At 31.7% G+C, this 25,886-nt stretch overlaps 4 protein-coding genes and 1 long non-coding RNA gene across 5 annotated transcripts; 2 read left to right on the top strand and 3 right to left on the bottom strand.

Moving 5' to 3' along the window:
• Nucleotides 1-48: 48 nt before the first annotated feature.
• Nucleotides 49-4,910, bottom strand: LOC118028841 (probable fructokinase-6, chloroplastic). Its single transcript, XM_073405909.1, has 7 exons — nucleotides 4,473-4,910; nucleotides 3,634-3,842; nucleotides 2,699-2,911; nucleotides 1,996-2,191; nucleotides 1,748-1,887; nucleotides 1,096-1,212; nucleotides 49-441 (listed from the first exon to the last, which is right to left on the bottom strand). The coding sequence occupies exons 1-7, from the start codon at nucleotides 4,615-4,617 to the stop codon at nucleotides 307-309; spliced, it is 1,155 nt and encodes a 384-aa protein (XP_073262010.1). The 5' UTR covers nucleotides 4,618-4,910; the 3' UTR covers nucleotides 49-306.
• A 6,962-nt stretch (nucleotides 4,911-11,872) lies between these two features.
• On the top strand, nucleotides 11,873-12,595 carry LOC118028851 (probable calcium-binding protein CML27). The gene has a single exon (XM_035032578.2). The coding sequence runs from the start codon at nucleotides 11,986-11,988 to the stop codon at nucleotides 12,460-12,462; it is 477 nt and encodes a 158-aa protein (XP_034888469.1). The 5' UTR covers nucleotides 11,873-11,985; the 3' UTR covers nucleotides 12,463-12,595.
• A 1,033-nt stretch (nucleotides 12,596-13,628) lies between these two features.
• On the top strand, nucleotides 13,629-17,814 carry LOC140954829 (uncharacterized). The gene is made up of 2 exons (XR_012168342.1): nucleotides 13,629-14,423; nucleotides 14,498-17,814. It is a non-coding gene; the product is annotated as an uncharacterized lncRNA (long non-coding RNA).
• LOC118028852 (GDP-L-galactose phosphorylase 1) lies at nucleotides 14,674-17,463 on the bottom strand. Its single transcript, XM_035032579.2, has 5 exons — nucleotides 17,330-17,463; nucleotides 16,333-16,763; nucleotides 16,026-16,211; nucleotides 15,657-15,917; nucleotides 14,674-15,074 (listed from the first exon to the last, which is right to left on the bottom strand). The coding sequence occupies exons 1-5, from the start codon at nucleotides 17,442-17,444 to the stop codon at nucleotides 14,742-14,744; spliced, it is 1,326 nt and encodes a 441-aa protein (XP_034888470.1). The 5' UTR covers nucleotides 17,445-17,463; the 3' UTR covers nucleotides 14,674-14,741.
• Nucleotides 17,815-20,900: 3,086 nt separating the features above from the next.
• Nucleotides 20,901-22,955, bottom strand: LOC118028843 (transcription factor MYB1). The gene is made up of 3 exons (XM_035032568.2): nucleotides 22,255-22,955; nucleotides 21,955-22,084; nucleotides 20,901-21,511 (listed from the first exon to the last, which is right to left on the bottom strand). Exons 1-3 carry the CDS (start codon nucleotides 22,400-22,402, stop codon nucleotides 20,983-20,985), a joined length of 807 nt encoding a protein of 268 aa, XP_034888459.1. The 5' UTR covers nucleotides 22,403-22,955; the 3' UTR covers nucleotides 20,901-20,982.
• Between the last annotated feature and the right edge of the window lie 2,931 nt (nucleotides 22,956-25,886).

Below are 25,886 nucleotides of genomic sequence, written 5' to 3'. Positions count from 1 at the left end.
AGTAGGGTGAGGGAGTCATATAAATTGCAGAGACAAAGACAATAGAAATCACAAAAATTGTAAATTTGTTTTATTGGTGGAGTCCTCACCTGAATGTTTACAATATGGTTGGTGTTACCCGCAAGAGTCAAATGATTTCACTCAACAGATTATGGTGAACTTACAACAATGAACTGGGTAGATATGTTTTGAACTATAGAATTAAATAGATCCTACACTACCACCACCCTCCATTGCTAGCATTGTCGAACAATCCAATGAATCGGAATGGAATTTATTACCTAATCACAGATATCACAAGAAACCCTATCCAACAGAATGAAGGATGGCATTGTGCACAGCTTCTCTGGTTGGTAAAGCTGAAATTGCACCTCTCTCCTTAACAGTCAATGCACCACAGGCATTAGCAAACATCAGAGCTTCTCGTAATCGGTCCTCATTCTTAAAGATTAAAATAAGATGGATCAGATGGTAAAGTGCTTTACGATGTTACAAGATGAAGTGCACTGTTTATTAAACAAGAAATCATGAAAACCAAAGACAATATTGCACTAGTTTGCATGACAACATTAACCTGGAATGTCTGTAAATCAAAGAATATCATAAAATAATCCTACTGGAGATTGGAAACCAAAATTGCATAAATAGATACATAAATTTTGGATGGTGGAAAGAAAAATAAATTGGGAGTTAAGCAATTTTGAGAAGTTCTCAACATTGTCTAGCTCTATGAAGTCCTTGCATGGTTATAACAAACTCCCTACCAAATATTATCCCTTCTAAGCACAGCCGAAGATCAAGTTTCTTCTATACAATGGAAGAAAGCACCCTATATTCGTTATATGTTTGCATGAAATGATAGAACAGGAACGTATAAGGTTACTGAGATTGCCAAGGGCAGATCCAAAACTCAAATGTTTCAGTCAACGGTTGATATATTGCAAAGGTACGATTATGCAATACATACAAACAAACAAATTTGCATTATGATGAAGATACCAAATGCATACATGTAAATTTGTGCATGCACACATACAGCAGCAGTATTGACCTCAAGAAACTACCATTTTTAAATCAATTTGTTAATGGCATTACCTGGAGCAAGGAGAGATCCTTAGCTAGCTGTGACAATATTCCAGCAACAAATGCATCCCCAGCACCAGTGGTGTCCACAGCATCTACCTTTAAGCCCTTCACTCTCCCATTGAACTCCTGAAAACATATAAGAAGCTACTTAGCAACAAAGTTAGAAGAAAAGGTTATCTGCAAGCTAGGGAGATTTCACAGAGCATTAGCACTATGTTAGAAGCTCAATCAGTTTAAAAATCATAGTACATTTTCCCTGAATTTACAAGTCAAATCCTCCAAATTGATAGAAAGAAAGCATTTTATAGCTGCTCTCAACAGAACAAACTTACATATGCAAAGAAGGTTTTTATCAAATTGCAGTTTTAGGTTAGAGTCGATAAAATATTTTCCAGTCACAATAATTCTCTCAATCAAAATATCTAGATTGCTTCTCCATTCCTGTTGTTCTTCAATGTTACATGCTGCAGCAAGACTCTCACTTTCTCTCTCATGTAACTAAGGCTGTGGAGGTCCATCTTATATCAATTCCTGTCATCACCCAATCTCAAAGAAATAATACAGCAAAACAATATTTCTCACTGACATGCATGGGTGAGGAGGATGGGGGGTATTGTAAGTTGTAAAAGTAAATGCTAAATGACATATTTTTAGGACTTACTTTGGTGTAATACCTGCAGCCCTCGGGCCCTTCGGTGACAAGAAGCAATTTATGATTTGGATGGCATAGCTTACGAACAACAGCATCATCATATGGATCTTCTCCTTTAGTCAAGAAGGATATCTCTTCTTCACTTATCTGAAAGACATAATTTAAATGTGACTGTCAGAGTAGTTTTTTTATCCAGATTGTGCCTAGTACATACACATTAGGGGAAGGAAAACAATTAAGAACCAAGGTACTTCCCTTAATAATATCAGCAGTGTCCCAAATGCTCAGAATTCCTTCTCTTGCACTCTCTGCAGAAGGCCATAGTGGAAGCCTCAGGTTAGGATCGTAGGATAAAACAACACCTGCATCCTTGGCAGCTTTTGCTGCAGCAATGTGGGCTGATTTGCATGGCTCTGTTATAAGACTTATAGAGCCATAATGAAATATTTTTGCCTGCCAGGGGACAGAAAAGAGGAGAAACAAATGATTTTTTATCTTATCTTTTTTAAAACCAGTGGGACTTAAATCTAGATTTTAAATTAGTTTTATCTAATAAGGTGCCCGAAGAGCAGTAAAATCTTCATAAGTACTAAAATAATGAAAAACTATAATCTCTGTCATTCAAATTAAAAACGTAATTCATACGTAAATTAAAAGTTTACATAGTTAAGTTAAATCTATCATTCCATTTTGGGTCTGTTAGGTGTTTCTTTTTAAGAAACTACAGACTTTTGAGTCCAAGAACCATTTCTGCCCCATTGATTTATCATTCTTTTATAAAAAAATTCAAAAGGTGCCTGAGCAAATGACTATATTTCAAAAAAATATTTAAAAGATGATGAAGATGAAGATGAACAGGCAATATTTGCACTGCATCTTCCATTTTCAAAATCTTCTATAAAAGGGATTTTTTGCGCTTTTAATTTTTAAGCAATCATTACAAGTATAAACCTCACATACCTTTCTAATCAAATCTAGATCAAGTTCAGCTTCTTGAAGCAACATATCTGCACTAGGATTACGGTAAAACATGAACTCACGTTCCCCATCACTCCTTAATGTAACAAATGCTATAGCAGTCCGTGCACCAGGATCAAAACGTATCCCTTCACTGTTCACATTATTCTCCTTTAATATTTCAGCAAGCATGTATGCAAACTCATCTTCACCAACCTGTGCATGTCGTACAAAAGATTCAAGATCTGAGAGAATAGACAGGAGATAAAATATCCATGGTTAATTTATGTCGAAAACACACACAAATATGATAAATAAAAGCATGGAATGGCATGCTATGAAACTGATGCCCAGTTAAATTTTAGAAGAAAGAGGGCATAAGCAATCCTTTGTCAAGAATGCACTAGGTTGAAAGAACAATCAATATAACTATGTTATTAACAAAGCGAACTATTGCTTTGACAGCTCCTGGCTTTTACAGATATGTTTTCTATCTCCAACTATCCATAGTCTATAAGCAATAAATCAATTTCCATTCAACTCAAAGAGGTTGATGGCAGTTTTTCACTGTTAGATATCATGAATTTCTAGGAAAGAGTTTGTGGTAGTGGATGCACAGAAGCATTTAAATTCCTAAGCTGCTGTGCCATACAAATTCAGAAAACTCCTGGAATCAGCAAGCAAAATCTCTGTGAAACAAGAAGGTTGTTCTGTGTCTTGAAGCAATTAAGATGGAGAAAGGAAACATAGATGACACTATAATAGGATCCTAAATTTAATACCACAATCCTAGATTACCCAGCCCTATAGAATCGAAAAACCAGTCAGGCAGAAGTTTTAATCCACTCCTTAACAAATTGGCTATTTGAAAATGAATTTATCCTTCCTTATTTTCTACTCATTTCCACAAAAATGGATTGATATTATCATAATGGTACCTTCCCAATAAATGCTGATGAGCCACCAAGACGAGCAATACCGACAGCAACATTAGCAGGTGCACCTCCTGGAGCCTTTTTAAATGCTGGCGCATCAGCCAATGAAAGTCCACTAATGGTTGGGACAAAGTCAATTAGCATTTCACCAAAGCAAACCACAAGAGAGGAATCTTTCGTTTCTGGTAACCCATCACCTCCTAATGCTTTACCTAGTATGCATAAGAAAGGAAGCAAATTAAAGGGTCAAGAGTCATGTAACAAGTTGATGAAAAGTTGAAAAAAGAGAGAAAAGAAGTTCAAATATCTAAATAGATAGAAAAAACAGAAACGTAATGCATTTGGTAAAAGAAGTTGATGCCCAAGGGAATTTGAACTATAAAGGCAGAAAAAATTTCTTCTCTCTTCCTGTCAGAATATGTTTCTCAAGACAGCAGAACAAAGCTCAATGAGCCAAAACTGTTAAAGAATTTGATGCCTCTTGATGATATGACATCTACAAGATTGGAACTTTATAGGCTTTAAAGCTCAAAAATATTCTCTGACTCTTCTAAATTTATCATTTAACAAAAAAAGTTAAAAACAAAAACACAACCTGAGATTCAACTTGACATCTACTACGCTATTATGAGACTAAAACTGGCAGAATCCAAAACTTGATCATCGAAACTTCAATTTAAAAGACATGGCCAGTCGTTTCCAACAAGAATCAGTGCAATTTAAACTGACTATGAAGAACCCATCAAGGAAAAAACACTTTGACATACATCAAAACTCAAGATAAAGAGAAGTACAAGATAAAGTGAAGTAATTTATGATTCCAAGAAACAAAAAATGCTTACTTTGGAAGCTCAGTCGAGGAATGGAAACCGAAGAAGGGCAAGAAAAAGCTGAGGCTTTAACATTCCCTCCTCTAAAACTAAGTTCTTGACGAGAAGACAAAGCCACACTACCTAAACGAAAAGCAGTAGAGTGAAGAGCAGCCATGCACTTCAAAATCAAAACTTGCTAACAAATTGTGGTTGCTTAGTTCTTATGATCTGATAAGCCAATTGGGTTTTGGACTTAGTTGTTAGAGAGAGATATGGAGTGTTTTGAGGGGTGGAGGGAGTGTTGTTGGATAAAAACAATGGAGATTTGAGCGGAGGATGCAGGAGAGTGAAGTAGTTTGTTGTTTGTCTTGTGGATTATGGACAAGACGACGCTGTTTACTCTTGCTTTGCTTAGGTAGTCTGTTGATGGCTATTCCCTGGTCTCTCGAGTTTGGAATGCATAAATTTTTTTTTATGTTTTAAAAGTGATACAAAAGAATTTTGAAGTTTTTTATATATATTTTTAAATTGTTTTAACATTTTGATATTAAAAATAATTTTAAAATTAAAAAAATATTAGTATAATAAATTTTTAAATAAAAAATACTTTAAAAATAATTATTATTACTATATTAAACGAGTATTAAAATTAGTTTTTCTCCTATTTTTTTTCATGATTCCCTTTAATATATATATATATATATGATTTTGATTATGGGATTGCCGTTGTTTAGATAGCAATCCAAAACATTTTGTATTGTTCGAAATCAAAACAATTGTAGGTAAGAAAAACCTACAAATTACTTATTTATTTCATTAATGATGATTTAAGGTAAAAGAAAAATGGAAATTGAGCAATCATATTTCTCTATTGCTAAGGCCCAGATTTTACAATCCATTTCATAATGCTAATTGGTTTGTTCATCCTTAAATAGTTACATAATGACTTTTGTTTTTAGAATTACATAAATAAAACTTATATTCAAAACCAGGGATCATTTATAAGATTAATTGTTACAAAAAAAAAAGTGCATTAAAATGATTCAATTAAACATATCTTAATTTAGGAAATAACAATTTTTTTTATTATTATTAATATGAGTGTCCGAATTAACTTGTGCATATTTTAACTAATCTTACGGGCCCTGAAGTTAACGATCGTATAAGCTTCCAATAGCCATTATCTTAATAACCACAGGGCTCGAACCTGAGATCACGGTGAAAGTAAATCTCTTAGTCCTAAATCCTTATCATTAGACTACCTACTAGATTGTTAGAAATAAAAATTTTAGTATTAGCTAGAGATCAAAAACAAAGTATACATAATTTTTTTCAAGGATAATTTATTCATATGATGTGACAGAAAATGCATGGAGGTTGAAATTTCAGCCTTTTCTTTACAATAAAACGAATAATTTATTTATATTAACACCTAATCTATTTTGTGAGTTAACCTGAAAAAATAAAATTTAAAACTTATTTTGAATAGAGTTTTTAGTTAAATAAGGTAAAATATTAATTTAAATAGATTTTTAATAATTTAGTTGATTTAATCAAACTTAAATCTAATTTAGACTTGATCAGATGAATATAAAAAAAATGATTGAAATATTATTGTTTTAATAAATATAGTTATCCCAGCAACATGTTAATTGACTCAATAGCATAAGATTAAAGACAACTTATGCATTTTAATCTTAGCCATAGGCCGGTAAATATAGCCCACGACAAATATAAAATAGAGATCAAGCCCAGATAAATAGGGGTCAAGCCCAGATAAATAGGGCTGATCCCAGATAAAGCAGAAAGTTATAAAGCCCAGTGCCCTTTCCTTGTCGACCCAGCTCATTCCTGATTCCTTCCGTCTATTTCTAAACCCTATGAATTCTCCGAAAATTTTATTTTATGGTACTTAATTATTGGATATTTACAATATAAAAAAATGATATCTGATCCTATAAAAAAGTGATAAAAATTCCTTTTCCTAATAAATAATAATTATTTTTAATTATCTCTTTTTATATCTATCTCTTTCATATACTATATACTATAAGTTTTTAATAGTTATTTTGAGTGTCATAAAATATCTCCCAACCCTCATGAATAATTATATTTTTAAATGGTGCCATTATGGACTGCAAGATTTGTTGATGTTAATAGCAACTATCCTTATTATAAATTCATTGAGATTCTCAATAAATTTTAATAATGCATAGTTTTTGTTTAATATATTCATTAAACATGTACTGCATTAATATTTTTAGTAAATAAAAATCATATAAACAATACATTAAAACTGTGAAAATTATCATACTTGTCATGCTTGCCTAGAGTCATTAGTTAACTTGGGAGGTCAAATTTATTACATTCAAAGTAAAATCATTTTTATTTTTTTTTTAATTTTGATTTAATCGGATTTGATTAGATCTATTAAATTATGGTTTAACTCGTGAAATTATTCATGTTTAACTAAATTAATATAAAAAACAGTATAAAATTTAACTTTGTTTAGTCAAGCTTGAAATTTTCTACAAGGAGCCAGGTTTAATAATGATATTTGAAAGGCAAAAAGTTTATTTATAACATGGAACTCATATTGACCCTCTATTTTTCTCTACAATGGCCGTTAATATAGTTATAATTGTGAACTCATATTGACGGTATTATAACGTGGAATAAAGTTAACAAATTACTCCTATTTTTTTTTTTGAAAAGTATAGAAGTAAAGTATAATTGACTGGCAGCATTAGTAGAACTAATTACAAGTCCAAGCCCTACATAATTCGTTTCCATAACACTCAAAAGCAGACACTATCACCTTTAACAATATCTTACTCCATTATCTCCAGATATCATGCTCAACTGTCCCATTTGGAATTTACTCGCTCGTTGCGGTTCGTTCACTTGTGTGCTTGTCACCACATTTAAAACTGCAACACACACAAATCCTTTTCATTGTTTTAAATGTTTTGAATGGCTCTGGTTTTTTAAAATATTTTTTGATTTTTTAAAATTTATTTTTAATATAAACATATTAAAATAACTTGAAAATACAAAAAAAAATTAAATTTTTTTAAAAATATTTTTGAGAAAAAAAACTTGAGCCGTTTGCTATCTCATAATTTAAATACACCAAACTCTTATCTTCTGGTTTTAAGAGTGTGTTTATCATGGTAATTGTAATTAAGATTAAAGTTAGGTACAACTTAATCATATATAAAATTCAACCATAAAAATTATTTTTTTAAAAAAATTTCTTTTAAATTTTATACACAAAACTCAAAACTCAATCCCAACTACAAAAATAAATACATCCTGGTCGGTATACATTCAAGGCTGTTCAGGATCCTTCAGGAAGTGTCCCAGTGGAGCTGGTAAATGTTCTTGGACGCGTATTTATGTCAGAAAACTCGTACAATGTCGGCCCTCTTGCTTGATATCAAAATATCAGAATATCTAATCATTTAGGTAGTGGTAATGTGGTAAAAGCCTGAGACTAAAAAGTTTACTTCCTTTATAGTCTCAGGTTCAAACCTTAGATTGCTCATATGATGACAATTGGAGACTTACATGGTCGTTAACTTCAGGACCCGTGAGATTAGTTGAGGTGCGCGCAAGCTAACCTGGACACCATGTTAATAATAATAAAAAAATAATAAAATATCTAATCTTCTTGTTCATAATAATAATAATAATAATAATAATAATAAATAAATAAGATCCGATTAGATCCAATGTTCTGTCCAATATTTCACAACTTTCTGAGAAAGACCAGTAAGTTTTTCCCCCCTCTTAACAGCTACCTAGGATAATCTTTTATTAGTTTACACTAGTAGCTATTTTACCCGTATTTCTCCGTGTGTTGAAATTTGTTTTTAATAAAAAAACAATATAGGGTTTCCAACATATTTTTTTTAACAAAAAAAAAATCATAAACATGTATAAAAAAATTTATAAGTATTTAATTAAATAAATTAAGAATTATTTGTGATAATAAATATATATAAAAAGTTCAACCCAGGTTGGATGATTTTTTTTCTAACACAAAATAACAAACGTGAAGGTACTATTAACATATTTAAAGAGTTGATTTTTTTTTTATTGAAATTTAGCGACTCCTCTCTTCTTTGTCTACCATCTGATAAATAGTAAAATAAAGTTTCATACAAAAAGTGAATTTCAAAAATCCACAAGGACCGAAATGTATTATTAGGAAAGAATAAGGGCCAAAGTTAACTTTTTTCAAAAACTTTCAAAAATGATTTACATTTGTATTCTATATGGCATTAATTCATCATAAATTACTATATTTGACATCTCTTCAAAAGATCATTTCTATTCAATGAAATGAAAGAGATTCCAGTGAATTAAAAGGAAAAAAAATACAAAGGATGAATTTTATTTTCAATAATAATAAGTAAATGCCTTTTTTATTTTCAATAATATAAAGGATGAATTTTTTTTCGTGAAATTGTAGGGATTATATATTCATAATAAGATATCATGATTGAACAACTTGTTGATACAAATAATATCCAAATATCTATAGAATTTATATAATTACTTCTTTTCCTATCAACCATTTACCTAGCCAACATTTAGTTGTTTGATATGCATTCAATATATATATATATTTTTTATCACAACCTTCTTTAGACTTATACTCAAAATGATATTAATGTAGGAAATATAAACCTACTTACCATTTAAACCAAACCTCCAAAGTTTATGAAGACTAATAAGTATTATTGATAATAACGGAGAAAATTGAACATAAAGCACGAAATTGTATAAATTAATGCCCATCAACTCAACTCGTTTTCTTTGTTTCAACGTGTAAATTATATTTTATTTCAAGTTATCTAGAATTGAACTCAAATGAATTGTTCTGACCATCTATCCAATCCATTGGATTTGTTAAGCAAAGCATCCACATGGGTATACTTTGGACCCGACTTTTCTTTTTCTAGAATGCAAGAATCCATCTTTTTGCCTGGTTTGAATACTTGTTTCAAACTGTCATAACTACCAAAACTCCTCAACATATTGGCAACGAAAAGAAAAAAGAAAAAGAAAAAGGAAAAAAAGACTTCAATGATGTCCCAAACTTTGTTTCCACCAAGATGTCCTTTTCAGCCGTTTCTTTGCTTCAAGATTTTGATTACACGCTTATAAAGTCACATAAGCAAACAGGAGCACGCATGCGTTGAGCAAGTATTCCTTCATTATTATAATAGCAAACTCTCAATTTGTTGGATGTCTTTTATCCCCTTCTAAGAAGTCGTTCTATAATATATAGTTTTTTTTTAGTATATATGTATTGTAAATTCGTAGTCATAAATGGTAAAATAAAGGCTAGTTGCCAAATTTGATTATGATATATACTAACTCGATTTCTAGCCATTTACTATTATTATTACAATAAATTAAATTATGATAAAAAAAAATCCAATCTTGGCCAATTATAAGAAATATATCCTTTGGGGATCGAAAGGAAAGAATTTGGACAACGGAATTTAACCCAAGAGATGAGGACGACTTAACATAATAAATCATACCTTAATCCGTGGGCATTTGCCTTTTGACTGCAAAAAAGACTTCAAGGTGTAAAAGCAGCTCCAAATGTTTAACCGAGGGCTATTCTTCTTCTCCTATTTATTTTTATATTTTAAAAATATATATTTTAATTATTTTTACTTTAAATTAATATTTTTTTAGTATTATATAATCATTTTAATATGCTAATATTAAAAATAATTTTTTTAAAATAAAAAATATTATTTTAATACTTTTCCAAGTAAAAAATATTTTGAAAAACAACCACAACTATATTTTTAAAAATATTTTTATTATCAATAGATACCGTGTTTTATAATATATATTGTTATATTTGATTGAAGAGATAAAAACAAAATAGTAGTTTCCAAATAATTTTAAAATGAATTTATAAGTAATGTTTATCTCTACTGTTTTTTTTTTTTTTTTTTTTTTTTATTATTGCAAAACAATAATTGAATGCTATCTTAAATAAAATGAATTGATGATCAAAGATGCATTTGCTTTTTAATTTTTAAAATTCAAATCTCCATCAGACTAAAATAGAAAAAAAAAATTCTAATAAATTTCTTATTTTTCTTGTGTATAGTCTATTTTTTTTTTCTTACCTATAGGAGAGAATGATTTAATCTCAATTTCACCAATAATACCATGCCACGAGAAAGAATTATATGTTAGCATGCATGTTCCTTTCAAGTGAATGGCATGCTTTAGCAACGACGCGCTTCCTTCATAGAGGCTAAATGAATATTTTTCTTTTTAATCTTTGAAGTAAGGTATCATGATGCCATCTTCTGTTACATCATTAATTACTACAGACTAAATACAGATTTTAGCATCCATGGCACATATATAATCATCTGTTAATCTTTATACAATTTTTCTAAAAAATCTAGAGGAGTTAAATCTTTGTCTGAATAAACTTAATTACCTTTGCATTCTTTTAGTTATTGCTATACTTTCAATTGAATTAAAAATTTGATTAGAAAATTTTACAGGGTATAACTCAACTGATCAGACTCTAAATTTATTCTTTAGAGATTATCAGTTTGAGTCCTATAAATCTTAGAGTTACTGAAAACTTACATAATCGTTAATTTTAAGATCTGTAAAATTAGTTAAGGTGCACACAAGTTAACCTGGATATCCATAATAATAAATAAATAAATAACATTTGATTAGGTTTCTATAATCATTTATATACTCCCATTAACTTACATCACGCGTGAGTCCCTATCATTAGCAAACAAGAAGTTTCCTTCTATGGAGTATCCATCATTATTAATTATAATCATCTCAAAGATCCATTATAAAACAAAATATCTAAAAGGGAGGCTCTTCAATAACAAATCAACCAATTTGGTTAACAAATTACCCATACTTTTTTTTTTTTTTTGTTCACAGACTGCTTATACTTTAACCAATAGTTTAATGGGATTTTTAATTATCTTTTCTTCTTTTTTTTTTTTGCCCCGTATTTCTTTCTTTATTTTTGGTTATAAGGGAGAGGGCGAGATTCTTTAAGGGATTAGAGTGATGAAAAACTCAAATTGTTTCTTAACTTTTGTTAACTCTATTGGTAAATCATGCAATGTAAGATGCTGAAGGTTGTCCAAATATAAATTTGATGAACATATTTGTCTAGATGCATGACTTAATTCACCATAATAATACTTTAAAAAATTGAATTAACTCTCCTTCAAGAGGTCAAACACCATAACCACTCTCCTTCCATATCCACCCACGCCTAAACCACTCTCCAAAAAGTAAATATTTGGTCACTTGCAAAAAAAGAAAAAGAAAAAGGAAAAGAAAAACAAAAACGCGTGGAAGCCGCGTTTAAACCAGCACCACATACCCTATATAAAACGCTTCTTGATCTCCCACAAATACGCTCAGAAAGAAGGAAAAAACCCTTCTAGTTCTACTCTTTACTTTCCTCCTCCAGCAGCAAAACCAAAAGTCTGTCTTTTCTTTTCATTCTACAATGGCAAAATCAAAAAACCCAACGACCTTCGGTTCCATGGACGACATAAGGAAAATATTCAACAAGTTCGACAAAAATGGAGACGGCAAGATTTCTTGTAGTGAGGTTGTAGACAACCTTAAAGAACTGGGCACCAAGATATCACCAGCGGAAGTCCAGTCCATAATGCAAGAATTCGACAAAGATGGTGATGGCTATATTGATCTTGATGAGTTTGTCGACTTCATCCAGAATGGTGGAATTGACGATGGCGGTACTGGCGATGATAGTAAAGAATTGAGGGATGCGTTTGATTTGTATGATAAAAACAAGAATGGGCTGATTTCAGCTGATGAGTTGCACTCGGTAATGAAGATGTTGGGGTTGAAGTGTAGCTTGAGTGATTGTCGTAAGATGATACGTGAAGTTGATCAAGATGGTGATGGTAATGTTAATTTTGAGGAGTTTAAGAAGATGATGACTAGAGGGTTAGCGTAGATTGATTAATTAATTACTACTACAATGTTTTTCATTTTATTTCTTAGGTTTGGTTTATCGTTGTAGGAGTAGGTTTTTTAGACAATTAATGGTGTAATTATATATTAGTAGTTTGAGGTTTTAATTTTCCTTTTGTTTTAGTTTTCCATTGATGTTTTTGCGGGTTTGAGGCAACTTTAATCTGTAAAAACAGTGGTGGAATTTAGTAGTTTTTAATTTGGATTATTGTTGATAAATCTCTAGCTATTTTGTTCTTAATGAAATATGATAACACATGATTCGAAATAATTAAGAACACTTTCTTTTTGCCTTTTGTTTTTGAATTAATGATAATTATATCCTTTTCCTTATAATTTAATGAAAAATATCTCATCTTTACGCCTTAAGTTCATGCCAACAAGTAGATGAGATTTACCATGGTTCGATAAATTTGGAGTCACATAGAAATATTGGAATCAATTCTCTTATTAGATAAGATTTACCAGGAAATTATGGTATTATTTGTTGATTAATCTTTCATAAATTGTGGTTTTGATTTTGAATTCGTGATTCTCATAAGGTGAAGGTAGTTTCTTCATGAAACTTGTGATGCGATTGGTGGAAATAGGGAGAAATTATATCAACAAGAATCATGTGGGGGCACGAAAATTATGTGCTCTCTCTCTCTCTCTCTCTCTCTCTCTCTATATATATATATATATATATATATATATATATATATATATATATATATATATATATATATATATATATGTGGTTGCTGCCGATTGCCTTTCTAATGCTGAGCTCAACACGGCATTGGTTTGGGTTCGTAATTAGTTGCTCCATCTTTTTCAAGTCACGCGTTTTTTCCTCCTCGGATGCTTCTAGTTGTATATGTGGTTTTTTAAGACAATAAATAGGGTTTTTTGTAGTACTTTTCAGTAGAATTTAGGTAGACTTGTATCAAGAAATTTCTCTATAAAACATCACAAATTTTAGAATTTGATAATAGTTATTTTTTATATTTTAAAAATTATTTTTAATATTAACATATCAAAATAATTTAAAAATATTAAAAAAATAATTTTAAATAAAAAAATATTTAAAAAGAATTATGAAACACATGTTACACCCGAAACACCGTACACCACCCCTGAGTCAACAAGTAATAAAGAGTTGATTTATAGATGGACGTCTTTCTTTCATCCATTTCCCTTTTCGTTCATTGGCTGACGAGGCATGTATACGAACTACGTGCCAGAAATGATTTTTTTTTCTTTTTTATTATTCGGAATCAAAGCCATAACTTGTTCCTTCAGCAAACTTCTGTACAAGTATAATTGAGAGACTGATTGAGCTTTATTTTAAGGATTCTTATCTCGACAAGCCCTGCAAGAAATCTCTCTCCCATGTGGGTGTGATCACACCACTACTAATGGAGGTCACCAATTAGGATAGGCAACCCCTGGAAGTCCCAGAAGCTTACACCAGCACTAATGGCGGTCAAAGATAGGATTAGGATAGGCGACCGCTGGAATTGTTAGAAGCTTATACCAGTAGTAATGCTATTTTGAGTAACCAGAGGTCGCCATCTTAACAGAGCATCATAAACTACAGTCTTTTAAAACCTGAAGCTAAGCTAATGTTGTTGTCCTCCACTATATGATCCTTTCGTATTCAAGTGTTAATAGATTGCTCAAAAGCTTACATCATTAACCTAATCTATTCATTTATTTGTTGGATTGAATGATTGGACTAGTGTTTAATCAGTTTCTGTAATTACATTTCCTTTCTCTTTAGCAAGTTGAACCTCTAATCAATTGGAGAAAGATGTGCCCTTCTTACAGGCTTGGTGGTAAGACTGCTGTAAAACAGATGGTGACCTTTGCTGGAAACCTCTTTGCGTTTCTAGGAATTTACTGGGGTCTTTGGATCAGCTATTCAAAATTTCCAAGGTTGTCTATGTTCACAGATCAATGGTGAGCTGGAGAAATTTTATTCAAGCTCCTTGAAAAAAATGGTTATTCGTTTCTGAAACTATTCTCTTCCTCAGATTGTCCAGGTAAAATGATCTGCCACGTTGCACCTCTACAACAGTAACGTGATAGACTCAGCAATGAATGGAACGCAACAACTTCAATTGAAAGCCTAAACCAAGAAATCAATTAAATGGATTGAAACCAGAACGAAGCGTACGGGAATGGAAAGAACCTGTTGTTCTGGTATAAATGACAGCAAAAACAGGGTATGAGAACTATTAAAAAATGATAGTTTTGTAAATAACCATACATAGCCTTTCAATAAAAGACCATGCAATCTTGAGGTAAATGTGTTACAGCCTCAGGGGAAGGTTGCTCATAGATGGGTTCTCGCTCAAGATCTCTGTTATTTTCCTCCATATCTGTCTGAAAGCCTGCTGCTTCCAATACATAAGCCTTTACTTCATGGAATCTCTTGTCTGATAGAGAAACCTCAGCAAGAAGTCTCCATGCATATGTTTCTGAGGCATCGTCAAAATCCTCCTGTCTCTTCAGCACTATATGTCCACTGATCTCCCAAACGGCTGGATTAACTAGAGTGTCCAGCAGCTCCTGGCTTGCTTCTCCGCGTGCTTGTTTCTCAGCATAGCACTGAAAGTTCATCAGGATGGAGGAAACAGCACTTCAGATATCTTTCAGTAAAAAGAGGGAGGGGGGGCGCTCACGAGACACTAAGTAAAGGGTAGCTGTAAAAACTGCAGTTTCCACTTGAAAAATGTACGTCTTCCTGGGAGGTGAAGGTTGCATAAAGCAAAGGTAAAATCCAAATCACCCCCCAGGATTTAAAGTGTTTCAAGCTATGTCCTATATCTAAATGCATCATTTTGTGGAAGAAAACCTCAGGTTGCTTGACCCAGACAACAGGCAGAAAATCAAACTCTAAAATTAATCGACTTTTGCAGGTTAATTGCCAGAATGTCTCGGCCAACAATTGCTTGGGAAATTCAAGTTCTGACCATTCCAAGAAACATATTATATTCAAGGTCAACGTCATAGTTGTTTCAGATTTCTAGTTAGTACAAACTTTCCTGACAGCAACAAAGCCTAAAGTGTGGACGTACAAATTATTTGTCTCTTTATTCCGTTCTAATTACAAATAGCTTACAAATCTTGTCTCCACTTCATAAAATCATGTACTTTAATTCATGTGGTTATAGAAAGAGGAGTATTTACCTGTGGAAAGAGAAAAATTCTTCTTCCACAATCAGCAATGAGCACATTGAAAGGGATATTGTTGTTCTGGAGGAAAATGCAAGAAGTAGCTACTGAATCAGATAGATCTTGAACTGTATTTCCACCCTCAAAGACAAGACCTCGCACTGGATAATTCAGGAGCTGCGAAACGATTACTCCTTCATCTTGCGGACTCTTCAATGTCATTATTCTTCTAGTTGGAGCTTTCTCAACAGGGAAGGGTGCTGCTAAGTAATAAGCCTGCAAGAATTAGAAAATTTATTCGTAATTAAAATCAAAATGATCCCTAAACCATAAATTAAGAGCGCATAAATAGAAAAACGTTAGCAATTGGATATAGAAAGTTACTTGGAAGTGTAGGTGATTAATTGTGGCAAAAGCACCCAAACTGTTGTAACCCACTCTAAAGAAAGGATCTGCTGCTTCTTTAGCCATATGAAGAGCAAGTAAGAAGCTGCCACGATCAATCCTCTGAGGCAAGCAATCGAGAACTTGGGGTATCAAGAGAACATGTCCATACTCAATTGGACTCACCTGATCATCAGCATTTCACAAATAAATGAGATCAGGAAAACACAAATTCCTATGAAATATGAAAAGTGGAAAACAGTAAAAGAGAAAAGGAGAATCAGAATAATAAGATCAATTTGCTTACATTGATAGCAACAACACTTGAGCTGTTGGAATCAGCTGTTATAGGCGGCGCACTGGGAAAAAAATGTCTGTTGTGGTCAATGCTTTTTTCAAACCTGAAAAGCACTTCTTCTTGTCCTACTTTGGTGAAATTGAACTTAGTCTCATCAAAATCCTGAAGCACCTTATCAACCCTGAACTCAGTGAGTCTCTTCTTCTGATGGCGGCCCTTGTTCAGCTGCGCAATGAAACCATATCTACCAGGAATGATCTTTGTATCACAAGCAGTCACATCATATCGGAAAAGGCCACGACTCATTCGATCCTCCCATTGTCCCAGCAACAGGTTGTGCAGGAAACATATACGAGGTTGTTCTTCTGATGATTTCTCAACACTATTTCCAATCAAATTCGAATTGTCTTCTTTGAATGCATACAGAGGCAGCTTAGACACTGGAAAAGAAAAAAAAAATCAGCATTGGAAGAATTTGTGGAGGAAAACAAGAGCGTGTCCATAATATTCTGTCCCTTTTTTCTACACATTCCCTGTCAAAGCCATTCATAGTTTCTAAATTCTGTAGGAATTAGCAAACAAGTTTGCTGCTTTCCTTTTTTTAATAACACTTTTAATCACAACACTTTGCTAGAATCATCTTCTCTTTTCCTCCTAGACTTTTCCACTGTTTGGAACAGGACATAGTTCCTGTATGAAGGTTTTTGCACATAAAGTTCAACTCTTGCCTGCTATCAAAATCTGGGAAAATAAAAAAAGCCAAGATTTTCATAATGAAAACTCATCCACACCCTGCCTAACAACCCATCATCAATCGCTCATATGAACACTGTTCTCCATGTTTTCTCCACGAGCAAACAAGGCTTAATTTACATGCCACTAAATTACCAATGTCAACAACAACGTCATGAGAATTGAAAAGTCTCTTTATTCTACGTACACAAAGACATAATCTCCAACCAAGATTAATTAAAGAAAAAATCTGGGAAAAAAAAAACCTACATACCAGGTAAGCAACACTTCCCAAGGCAATTCCTGCCACACCCTTCAAACCCTTTTTCAGAATTCTCCTCCTGATAATTTGAAACCACGGTAGGAACCTTCTTTATCGTCAGAATCATCTTTATATTATATATCTTCTTTTAATCAAATACAAATATTCCTAAAGAAAACCTGCAAAATCTCTATACAACAACTAGTATAAATAAAAAGAAGAAAACGCAGAAACTGTCAAATTAACTTCAGCTGCCACCGCCAGCCAAGAAAAGGAGATCAGAAGGGCAACCATCGTCAGAAGGAAGAGCGCCCCTTCCACCGTGTGGTGCTGAGATTCTTGCACTGCCTATGTTGTTCTTGTTCTTTTGGTATTGAAATAGTAATTCTTGGTCGCTATAGTTCTGATTTTGGTCTTGTTGGAATCCTTTTCCAAATAAAGAAGCCGTGTTTCTGGAAACTGATGAATAATCAAACTTGGTTATTATTTTTATTTTATTTTTGTGTGCCTTTCCGTTTCTTTCTCTGATTCTTCGTCTCTATATTTGGTCTCTTTACACTAGTTGGTGATGGCGGTGTCTCGAGCTCCATGAGCTTCAAAATAATATATAATATAAATAGTTTTGCATTAATTATAGGAGTTATTTTATGGGCCTGGTTTTGAGCAGGCTCAGGTCCAAATAATAACCGTATCCATGGATTGTTATTATTATATTTAATAAATTTGAAATTTTGGATTGGGTTGGATTTATTGTTAAATTGGATAATTTATTCATTTGATTAAAAATATTATAATTATTAAACCTAATTTAACTTTGTGCGTTAACTTGATTTGCGAACTCAATATTTAACCTAGATTAGTTTTGTTTTTGATACATTTAGAAATTGATTTTTATCAAACTAAAGTGATTTAATTAATTAATTAAAAATTTAGTTAATTTAGTCAAATTTAATTGAAATCTAGCTAAATTCAGTAAAATTTAAATAAGTTAATTTTAAAAAATAATTTTATTTTTTAAAATGATTTTGCTTTAAACATCCAAAACAATGTTGTTTGAAGTAGATTAAGTTGACCTTGATCAAGTTATGACTTGAATCTTGAGACTGGGTCTAATAATTATTGTGAAATACTATTAATTCAATTGATTTTATAATTTATTAAGCATTTTTTTAAATTGATTTTCTTATTTTTCACTTAAAAAATGAAAAACAAATTGAACTTAAAAGTTAATTCAATAACATGTAAGTTGATACAGTAACCTAGGCATTTGATCATTCATGTCTCTTATTGGAAAGAATAATTATAATTATCATGTTCCATTTTTAAGTGAGTAAAAATATATTATATAGACATATCTAATAATCTCTTTTTCATGAACGACAAAGATATTTTTCGGATAAATCTGGTTGATATTTATAACCGAAAGAATTTTTTCACGTCGCTCAAGAACATTGACAAATTATGAATCCTAGAAAATAAGTCTGAAAATAGATACGTCATTAATCCGAGCTCAAGAAGAATTTTATTTTGATAAAAGCCCCCGAAGCTAGATGCTGGATATCGAACCACGTGCCAAGCCATAAATTCGCCAGCTACCACACATTGACAAATGGGCCAAAACTAGATCTGAATAATATATATGGGCTTCAATGGAGTTAGAAAGAGAATGCTTAAACCTCCTTTTCAAAGTTTTTTTTTTAAAAAGTATTAAATTGAAGTTTTTTATAATTTTTTTTATTTTTTAATGTGCTATTGCTAAAAATAAAAAATATTTTAATATATTTTTAATTAAAAATTATTTTTAAAAATATCTTGCACCACATTAATCAATTAACCTAACAAATTTTTTTCTTTCTTTTAATTTAAAAAACATCTTGATTAGAAAGAAGACTAGAAATGTGGCCGCCCATCAAACCTTATAGAATTGACAATCAAAGCTTCAATCATAGCATCCTGTAACCAGACAGGAAGGAAATTGGCTAGAACACAAACTCATAATCAAGGAAACATGAGCTATCAACAAATAAACACAACACTTGTGTCTAAGAACAATGAACATGGGATAAAATACATGAGGAGACAAACCTAGCAACGGGAAGAAGATAAAATATTCAGTTGAGTAATCGACATGATTAGATGCGATTAAATTCCCCCTTGGAAGAAAGGAAAAATTAAGTTTAGCAATGGCCAATCTAAATTCATTACATGAGTTAGTTTAGTTTAGTGATTTGTGAGATTATATGTTCGTGTAAATTTTTTTATGGATCCATCAACTTTATATTTAATTAAGAGCATCTATTTGCACTCCACTATCTTGTTCCTTTCAGGTTTTTGTATCAACCTTCATGTGTTATTTTTCTTTAAAGCTTCCGGATTTTCTTGTACAGTTTTTGACTAAGAATCAATTAAGGCTTACTTCATATTATTTAGAATATAACAGGAAGATAATGTCTATATGAAGGTCTTAATAGGCTCACATTTATTAGGGATATTAATTGAAATATAAATTTAAAAATTATTTTTTAAAAAGATATATCAAAATAAAATATTAGTAAAAAAAGCAACATAAAAAAAATAAGCTGATTGTTATGGTTTAATTCATCAAATCCGTGATCCAGACTATAAACTTAACTAAGTTTAATATTATGTTTCTCCTTAAATTTATATACGAAGTAGAAAAAAGAGCCAAAAAGAACTCAGACTCAAAGGCTTTTGTCCTACATGTTTAGGCCATTAAAATAAAAAGCCCTAAAGAGAGTTTGGGCTTATTTTTATTTTTAAAGGGAATGATATCAAATGTTTTGAGATAAAAACTAGGTGACATGTTGCCTAGCAAGGCCGATGACATGTTATTTATAAACCCATATTTTGAGCACCATAATGATAGTTGGAAAATCATGCAGCTAGTCTTTTGACCAAAAACCCTAGTTTTCAAGGTATTTTAACCTAAAAACAAATCATTAACACCCTTATAACACCCTCAAACTATTTTATCAACTTTAAATATTTAAAAAATAGTTCAAAAACCTGAAATCAAACTGATTTAATTTTGGATTTCTCAACTCAAATTTGTTTTTTTTCATGCAACATTAAGGATCTAAACAACCATCATGAGGTTCGTCTCATCTCATGGAACCCGTGGAAACAAAAAACTTATTTTTGTGGCCGAAAATAGAGTGAATGATGAATTTCTATTTCATCATTGGAATTTGACAACCCTTCCTCTCTTCTCTTTCTAATCAAGTAAAAAAAAATGTAAATGAACTTGTATATCAAAATTGTTTTTAAATTTTTTTTTACAGAGATCTAAATTGTATACATTGTATTCTTTTAAAGATCGAGGATCCAAGTGTATTTTTTATATAATTTCTGGCAAGCCTTTTATGTTTGATGTCTTTTTTATTTTGGTCTTTTTTTTTTAATTTCACCTTAAACTAAAAATTTAAACACAATTGGTCTTCAATTAGGATTAAGCCAATATATAAAACTTTGAGTACTAAAATGAATTATAAAAAAAATAAACAATATAGCCTCGGTTTTTTTTTTTTTTTTTTTTTTTTGTGAATGTGTGAATATTGTCGGCTAAACAGTAAACACCCCACCTTTTTAGATTCGCACTTCATTGGTTTGGCACCAGATATTACAACAATACAAACTAAAGCATTTCAAGTATTGACTAAATTCCAAAGGTCTGTTGCATCAAAAGAAAGGTCACTCCAACAATGTTGTCCTTGTTCACAGAACACGTCTCCAATTCTCATCCCTTCTGGTGCGCTGTCCTCTGCAAAAAGACTTTTGATCGGCTCCTGGTCAGATTCTGACCCCGAACGTAGACATCCGGTGCTGCTCGATGCATTAATTTCTTTGTCATCTAACAAGCTCTCCCACCACATCCTTTCAACTTCAAAAATATCGGAAGGGGACAATGCTGATGTAGAACATGGCTTACAAAGATCGTACCCATACTGAAAACCACCATTGAAAAATGGAATACCTTCTCCTCCTAACCAGCATAAACTTTTGAATTTATGAGGTCGAGGCTTTACTATGTTGGGTTTCGTTATTGCTTGTGGTTCTGGTTTTGTTTGAGCTTCTCTGGTGCCAGAAACCACCTTCTTACGCAGGTTTGTGTTCCAATAATTCTTTACATCATTTGCTGTTCTTCCTGGAAGTCTACCAGCAATCAATGACCACCTGTGTAACAAAACATTAAAAAAAAGAATTCCTCTTTATATTCCAAAATACTTTAGCTTCCAAGTGAAGTGATTTTGAACCCTCCCCTAAGCTATATGGCTTCGATCTACTTGAGAGTGATTCGGTCAACGCTGTTTAATAGATGGAAGACTCTGGTCAGGACCGACCATGGAGATTTCAAGGCTTGTTTAGCAGGATTACAATTTTGATTAGTAATTTAGACTCTGGTTTTCAGCATGTCAATAGAGAAAGGAGCTCTGTTGCAGAAGGGCTGGAAAATTTCTTTTGGTGATTTTTATTAGATCACTAGCAATAGTCTACCACTTCTTCATCCCTTGTTTTTTACAATCTTTTTCTTCAACAATCTGAGATCGAGTATTGATACTTCCATGCAAGGTTTGCAATGCATGTAATATATAATATATTTACACATTTTCACTTGCCTATTGCCAAGCAACCTGTGCAGCTTGATAATCAAGTCTTCTTCGTCCTCAGAATACCGTCCTCTCTTGATACCTGGCTTGAGGTAATTCAACCACCTCAACCTGCAGCTTTTCCCGCATCTATTCAAGCCTGCAAATGAAAATTAAGAATCAGTGTACAGTTTTTCGAAGTGCCCAGCTAGTTGAATATTCTTCGTCGCTGTAACCAAACACGAGAGACCATATATACTCGATATATATAGACATATAAACATGAGAAAATCTATTGATTTACAAGCAGGAACGAAGTCATTTAGATACCTGCTCTGGGAGAAACTTGATGCCATCTTCGTTCGCCATATTTCTCAACGCAATCCCTTAGAAGTATATCTTCCTCTCTGGTCCATGCTCCTTTCCTTGTTCCTGATGAGCTCACCATAGCGCCTCTCATGTAGTCTATTTCCCACATAATTAAAGCTAGCAAGTCTATATACAAACAAGCGAAGTACGTACATTTACATCACACTCACTCCAAAGTATCATATTTATAGTACTTTTATTACCACGACAATTTTGTAGTTTCAAACAACAGAGACATGCATGGAACCGGTTCTTGCAATCATCAGCTACCAGTCCAACAATTTCAAACGGTTAAATAACGTTTTTAGTGGAAACGGTGCAAATTGTCTACTAGTGCTAGTGCTCAACTAACAATCAATTGGAAGGATTATGAAATCCGTCCAAGAGGCAAGACAGGCAAACACCATCTGAAGTACCCCAAATCATGGTTATAAATGCATTTAAAAAAAAAAAAAAAACTTTTTAAAAATTATATTTCTCGACATATCCAGTTTTCGAAAAACCAATTTCCTTATAAAACAATTCAGCTTAACCCTCTGCTTCTTATAGGTCATAGGTTACCGTTCTTATTCCTACCCAACATAGTAAAAAATAAAGGATAATGTGGTTATTTATAAGTTAAATTTTTCAAAACCAATCATGGAAAAATACTTAAAAATATTACATAGCAAAAAAAGATAAAATGGTATTCCTATTATAACGTCACTGAATAAACTAGTAAAATAAATTTAAATTAATGTATACATATTTGTTTTAAGAAAAAAAAAGGTATTGTATACCAAATTTGCACTTTATAGCTAAAATCCACATATTAATTATATAATAAAATACCTAAAAAAAACACAAGGGACATATATATAAATAAATTCAAAAAGATCAATAATTTTTTTTTAAAAATTTTCTGATATTCACAAGGACCTCTTTATCTAGATATCAAAATAAAAATGAGTAAAAATAAAAAGTTAAGGTATAAAGTTATGTTTTGCTAAACATAATCCAAAACAGATTTGGTCAGATGGGCTTGAGACTCAATCCCAGCCTGGCCTCAGCTTTCGTCTTTGTTTTTGAGCTGGATTTGACCTAACCTGTATATGACTAAGCTTAACACAGTGAGTCCGGCCCAATTACTAGCCCAATCCAGTAACACGGTTGTGCAAAGGCTCGCATGCGTGAATTATTCGAATCTAAAGGAAGAGAACGTTAATAATGGAGCTAAAGGAAGCTTACCTGCGCTGCTGGTGAAGATGCCGATGATGGTGTGATGGCTGACCTCCTCTCCTCTGTTCCTTCTGTTTCTTTTTGGTTCTGTGTTTTGCTCCTTCGTCTTCGTTCCCTCTGCGTCTTTAGTTCTGTCGTTATCTCTGGGTTTGCGTCCTGTGTTTTCGGTCTTCTCCCCCCGTCTCTAGTTTTTCGTTTCTGTTTTTTTCCTTCTGTTATCTCTGTTTTCGTCCGTCCCCGGTGCCTTTCCTCTGTTCCTCCCGTAGTGTATCTCCCTTGTGTTCTTGTTCTGCGTCTGTGTTTTTTTGTCTGCTCCTTCGTTCTCCCCCTCCCGGTGTCGTTCTTTCTCTGGCTTTTATAAAGCCAGAGAACGTGAATAATGGAGTCATAGGATGGCATCGATTACTGTAGGTGGCACAATCACGGGGCACAGACGTGACCATGATTGATGGTGGATTTCCTGTCGAATCGGCGGGTTGAAGAAGGCGATGAAAACGGCGCCGTTTTCAACTGAAATGATTATTTCCAATTTGATCCCTGAACTTCTGACATTTAATAATGGGGTCCCTAATCAAGGAAATTCTTTTTTGTTTTAATTTTACCCCTTGATAAAATTATAATTGAACCCCGTAATTATAGCGCTATTTACAAAACAATCATTGAGTTCTGGATTATTCAATTGAGTCCTTAATTGACTCTTCAACTTTTAATTTTTCAAAATTACCTTTGGAAAAATCAATTAAACTCTCTAAAGTACCCTTGCCATTTCACTTTGGTCCATGAACTTTAATTCTTGCAATTTTACCTTGAATCAGCCCAAAATTTTAGTATTTTTTTAATTGAACTCATGATTTCATTAATTAATTAAATCAAAGTTCAATTAAATCTTCAAACTTATCAATTCTTCTAATTTTTGACTAAATAGACTCCTAAATTTATAATTTTATCCTTATTAGTCTTCAAACTTTCAATTTGTGCGTCTTAACACAATTCTTAAATTATTTATTTATTGTTGTTATTTATTTATTTATTTTAAATTTTCAAAAATAGAACAATAATAATAATGTACTAGCCATATAACTCGCGCTCCGTTGTGGGCTAAATGTTTTTTCTCTAGCAAAAATATTGTACATTCAGGCTTTTTCAATGCATTTTTGATCATAAAAAATTTTAAGTATAAATTGAAAAGCTCATGTATACATGTAATCAAATAAATCTAGAACTATGTGTTTTAATAAATGAAAAAAAAGTATTAACAATATAAAAAAAATAAAACCAAAAAAAAATCAAAAGACATGTATATATCAAGATAACTAGTCTTGCAAGATGTAAGATTTAATATGCTGCATTTACTTATTAAAATTATTTTTTATTCAATTAAATAATATTAAAAAAGTGAAAACATATTAATCAGACAAGATTGTACACATCAAAAGTATTATATAAAAAATTATATTATATTTTTAAAAATAAAGTTTTGTAAATAGAAAATAAAAAAATTATAGATGAATCAGAATGATCTTTTAAAAAATTAAATACACTAAACACCTTAAAAAAAAATCTTTATCCAAAAAGAGGTTAAATAATAATAATAAAAGTAACATATAAGAGATATTAGTTGAAATATAAATTCAAAAATTATTTTTAAAAAAAATATATTAGTAAAAAAAACAATAACAAAAAAAAAATCAATTATTATGATTTAATTCATCAAAATCATGATCTTAATCATAAACTCATTCAGGTTTTATGTGTATATATATATATATATATATATATATATATATTCAAATTTATATTCAACCTAAAAACAATGATCCTAAAAAAGCTTAGACTCGGATCCTATGACCTAACATGTCTAAGCCACTGAAACGAAGAAGCTAGAAACTAGAGATGGGTAAAAAAAATAAAAAAAAATCAAGAAAACTGGAAAAAAAAATTGTAGAAAAAATGAATTGTGAAAAAAAATTGATTATAATTTTTTAAAAAACCAACAAGTTCGGTTTTATAAACTAAAAAACTGAATCGAACCCAAACAAAAAAAATTGAAAACAAATCCAAGACAAACCGGAAAAAACCGATCCAAACCGGAAAAAACCAAGCCGAATCAGTTTGAGCTAGTTTTTGTTTTAAAATAACCGAACCGAACTGAAATCGGTCGATTCAAATCGATTCCAATTTGATTTTTTTTTTCAAACTAGTTTAGTTATTTTTTTGATAAAAACTAAAATAAATCGGAAATGATTAATGCTACTAGAAACAATCATGGTTTATTTATTTTTATTATTTTTTTTTAAAGAAAGGACAACAAGCCTTTTATAGTTTAACTTAATTAGTTTCGCACGAAATATTACAACAACCCAGGCTAAAGTATT

This window comes from Populus alba, chromosome 17, assembly GCF_005239225.2.
Source record: "Populus alba chromosome 17, ASM523922v2, whole genome shotgun sequence".
Classification (NCBI taxonomy): Eukaryota; Viridiplantae; Streptophyta; class Magnoliopsida; order Malpighiales; family Salicaceae; genus Populus; species Populus alba.
The sequence above is the reverse complement of the archived record's forward strand: the minus strand, read 5'-3'. Positions and strand labels throughout refer to the sequence as shown.